Source organism: Chiloscyllium plagiosum, chromosome 47 (genome assembly GCF_004010195.1).
Source record: "Chiloscyllium plagiosum isolate BGI_BamShark_2017 chromosome 47, ASM401019v2, whole genome shotgun sequence".
Taxonomy (NCBI): Eukaryota; Metazoa; Chordata; class Chondrichthyes; order Orectolobiformes; family Hemiscylliidae; genus Chiloscyllium; species Chiloscyllium plagiosum.
The window spans coordinates 9,159,092-9,163,626 of record NC_057756.1 but is presented as its reverse complement, the minus strand read 5'-3'; the positions used below and the strand labels follow the sequence as shown (position 1 = coordinate 9,163,626).

Here is a 4,535-nt window from a genome sequence, read left to right as displayed (position 1 = left end):
TCAGTACCAGCAGTGCGTACCATCCCCTCTCTCCCCCCACCGACACTCAGTAGCAGTGTACCGACTACGAGATGCACTGCAAAATTCACCTCAGGCAGCACCTTCCAAACCCTCTACCAGCCAGAAAGACAAGGGCAGCAGATACATGGGAACCCCAACCCCATGCAAGTTCCCCTCCGAGCCCCTCACCAACCCGACTTGGAGATATATCGGCCGTTCCTTCAGTGTAGCTGGGTCACAATCCCAGAATTCCCTCCCTAACGGGCATCTGGAATCTACCCACAGCACATGGACTGCAGGAGTTCAGGAAGGCAGCTCTGCCCCACCTTCTCAAGGAGGCGATTAACGAACGTCACTCTCCCCAGCAACTCCATGAAAGAACAGGAACGATGGACGAAGGGGTAAAAGGGAAAAAGAGCGATTCGGGTTGTTATCAGGTACGGGATCTTGCTGCGCATCCCCGTTCCGTACTGTGTGACACTCTGCGCTGGCTGGTGAAAGATGAAAGTGCTCTGTTGGCCTTTCGGAGGTGCGGTGTCCAGACAGACAGGTGACTGAAGGGTGGGCACTGTGCTGAAGTTAACCACATGCCCTTCCCTGCCTGCCCAGCGGGTCCCAATGGGAACAGAGCGAGGCCGCTCTGCCTGCACCCAGCTGCTGTCCTCTCCACTTACCCTCTCCGCAGGAGGCTTGGCCAGAATGATTGGCGTTTTCTGCATGTTTCCCCGTCTACCAGTCCTCCACGCTCATCCTGTGGAAACAAGCATGGGTTCGAGACTTGCTGAGAGAACGCTGCCCACCTCGCTCCCCTCCCCCCCCATCCCCTCTCAATGTGAGACTGACAGCTCAAAGGAAGCAACAGACCACCATCCACACCATCTCATTGGCAACCCAGCTCAAAGCCAAGTGAGGAAGTCAGCAAGCCACAAAGGGGATCACTTCCATGTTTTACTTCTCTTTCAAGGCACACTGGGGACTCGAGGGTTAAACATTCCACTGCCAAAGGGACGCACTGCAGTCTCAATTGCATGTCTGTCCTCTTAGAGAATAGACAGAACATCTCAGTAGGGGGGAGGCTGACCGAATCCTAGAGAATGAATCCATTGGAGCCACTTGTGGATTCCCCTGTAGCCTGAGACAGAGGTATTTGTCCTCCCCAGACAAGCCTTGGCCTCAAGCCTGTTAAACTGCCTCCTGCTCCCATGGTCTTACTTCCCCTCCGTATTAACATTCAGATGTGAATCCCCCATTTAGAGCAGGCAAAGCGCTTCTGGTTGAATCTCTTCCCATTAACACATGATCATGAACAACGCAATAGTCAGTCCTAGTAATCCATTCCCGCGTTATCACAGGACATCAACATTCACCGGGCCTCGTAAAATTATAATGGCCCATCTTAAACAATGTCATGATGATCAACCATGTGATTTATAGACCTTTTCCTGTAAAAACTTACGCCTTTGTATGTAGGGCAGAGATTCGAGGGGTGGGGTGTGTGTCACCACTAATTTCCTTGTTAAAATGAAAGTGTGAAATTAAGAAGATACATGGTATGTTAGCTTTTATTAGGAAAGGGATTAAGTTTTGGAACCATGGGGTCATGCTGCAGCTGTACAAAACATTAGTGCGGCCGCACTTGGAGTATTGCGCACAGTTCTGGTCACCACATTACAGGAAGGATGTGGAAGCTTTGGAAAGGGTTCAGAGAGATTTACCAGGATGTTGCCTGGTATGGAGGGAAGGTCTTACGAGGAAAGGCTGAGGGACTTGAGGCTGTTTTCATTAGAGAGAAGATGATTGAGAGGTGACTTAATAGAGGCATATAAGTTAATCAGAGGGTTAGATAGGGTGGACAGTGAGAGCCTTTTTCCTCAGGATGGTGATGGCGAGCACGAGGGGGCATAGCTTTAAATTGAAGGGTGATAGATATAGGACAGATGTCAGAGGTAGTTTCTTTACTCAGAGAGTAGTAGGGGCATGGAATGCCCTGCCTGCAACAGTAATAGACTCACCAACTTTAAGGGCGTTTAAATGGTCATTGGATAGACATATGGATGAGAATGGAATAGTGTAGGTTAGATGGGCTTCAGATTGGTTTCACAGGTCAGCACAACATCGAGGGCCGAAGGGCCTGTACTGTGCTGGAATGTTCTATGTTCTGTGTAAGTTGCCACACGACTACTTTTGGGGATATTGAGAATCTCTCGCCAGCTGTCCGATAGCAAAGCATCTGGCTATTGAGGGAGTGCAGTGTAGGTTCACGAGGTCAATTCCTGCAATGGCAGGACTATCTTACGCTGAAAGACTGGAGCGGCTGGGCTTGTATACCCCTGAGTTTAGAAGACTGAGAGGGGATCTGATTGAGACGCATAAGATTATTAAAGGATTGGACAGGAAGCATGTTTCCGCTGATGAGTGAGTCCCGAACCAGAGGACACAGTTTAAAAATAAGGGGTAGGCCACTTAGACCAGAGTTGAGGAGAAACGTCTTCACCCAGAGAGTGGTGGGTGTGTGGAATGCTCTGCCCCAGAAGGCTATAGAGGCCAAGTCTCTGGATTCATTTAAGAAAGAGTTGGATAGAGCTTTCAAAGATAGTGGAATCAAGAGTTATGGAGATAAGGCAGGAACAGGATACTGATTAAGGATGATCAGCCATGATTATAATGAATGGTAGTGCAGGCTCGAAGGGCAGAATGGCCTACTCCTGCACCTATTGTCTATTGTCTATTATCTACCGTGTACTGGATGTCCGGATTTGTGGAACAAAACATACATCAACTCTAGCGCTCTCCAGCATTCACGGAGGCCAGTCAGCCCATCATGACCATTCTAACTTTTTGAAAGTTCTCTCCAATTAGTCCCACCATTCCTTCCCACAGACAGAGTCAAGCAAACTCTTTCCCTCCCTTTCAGAGCTGCTGTCACTCACTTTGGAAAGATTCTGTTCACACCACACTCTCAGGCAGCCGATCCCACACATTCTCACAGCAAAACAAAAACAAAGTTTGCCTCCTCTCACCGCACCCCCCACCCCCAAGATTCTCCACAATCCATGCCCCTCTGGTAACTTCCCCCACCCCACCCCATCGACAGGCCCTCACTAATCAGGTACACCTCAATTCGATTTCCCCCTTAACCTTCCCTGAGGAGAATGGGGGCGGAGCACCCCGTCAACTCCTGCCCCTTACCCTTCTGCATATTTTAAATCACAACCAATGATTTGTTTCCTTTACAATCGAGTGGATCGCATTAGCAGAGTCATATACTCAACATTCATCCTGTGATTGAGGACAGTGAAGTGTTGAGATATCCTAATATGGGCTTTTGTAGAGATTATACTCAATGATTCAAAGCTAGATTTACATCAGTTACTACAGAATGGTTCAATAATCTGAATTAAGCGACAAGCAAAGGCGAGAGATAAAAATTGAAAGCAAGCAGAATAAGCAAGTTTCAGTTCATTGACATCTGCCGACTCACTATATTACCTGCATACGTGGCAAATCTTCCAGATTTGGGAACAGCAGCTCACTGGGTGCCTACTGGAATAATTCACAAAGAGGACATTAGCATCAGTACTTCCTGGTACATTATCTTATCGAGTCAAACAGCATGGAAACAGACTCTTCCAGTCCATACTGACCCTAATCCCAAACTATACTAGTCCCACCTGCCTGCTCCTGGCCCATATCCCTGCTTATTCACAGACCTACCCCAAATATCTTTTAAAATGTTCTAACTATACTCCCATTCACCACTTCATTTCACACACAAACCACCCTCTGAGCAAAACAAAAAATTGCACCTCATTTTTAAAATCTTTCCCCTCTCACCCTGAAAATATGCCCCCGAGTCTGGAGATCCCCCACCCCAGACACCTGCCATTTACCCTGTCCATGCCCCTTGTGATTTTATAAACCTCTATAAGGTCACACCTCAGCCTCCGACGCTCCAGGGGGGAAAAATAAAATCCCAGTTTTTCTTTCTAACTCAAACTCTCCATTGCTAGCAACAGCCTGGGAAATCTCTTCTGAACCCCTCTCCAGCTTAATAATACCCTTCCTATAAACAGGGCGTCCAGAACTGGACACAGTACTTCAGAAGCGGCTTCACCAACGTCCTGTACAATCTTATTGATGTTCACCTCTCGATTCTTTCATAGTGATCAATATTTGGAAGGCTCAGAGACGGACTTCAAGTGAAACATGACTGCCATCTACAGGCTGACAACATTCAGGCCCTGACTGTCTCCAACCCAGTTGAAGTGGGTACTGCAGATGCTGGAGATTAGAGTCAAGATTAGAGCGGTGCTGGAAAAGCACAGCAGGTCAGGCAGCATCCGAGGAGCAGGAGAATCAATGTTTTGGGCAAAAGCTCTTCAGCAGGAATGAGGCAGGGAGGTGGGAGATAAATGGAAGGGGAGGGGTGGGGGCTGGGGGAAAGGTAGCTGAGAGTGCAATAGGTGGATGGAGGTGCGGGTAAAGGTGATAGGTCAGAGGGGAGGGTGGAGCGAATAGGTGGGAAGGAAGATTGA

The 4,535-nt window shown here is 48.3% G+C and overlaps 1 protein-coding gene across 4 annotated transcripts in view; it reads right to left on the bottom strand.

Annotated features, from left to right (window-relative positions):
* The window catches only part of smg9 (SMG9 nonsense mediated mRNA decay factor), a 41,627-nt gene that overhangs the window by 29,937 nt on the left and 7,155 nt on the right, over nucleotides 1-4,535 (bottom strand). For all 4 annotated transcript variants that reach the window (XM_043683271.1, XM_043683273.1, XM_043683272.1 and 1 more), the window contains exons 2-3: nucleotides 3,490-3,543; nucleotides 675-751 (exon numbers count right to left, since the gene is read on the bottom strand). In XM_043683271.1, the coding sequence (XP_043539206.1) occupies nucleotides 675-719 (45 nt within the window). In that variant the 5' untranslated portion in view covers nucleotides 720-751; nucleotides 3,490-3,543. The remainder of the gene's footprint in view (nucleotides 1-674; nucleotides 752-3,489; nucleotides 3,544-4,535) is intronic.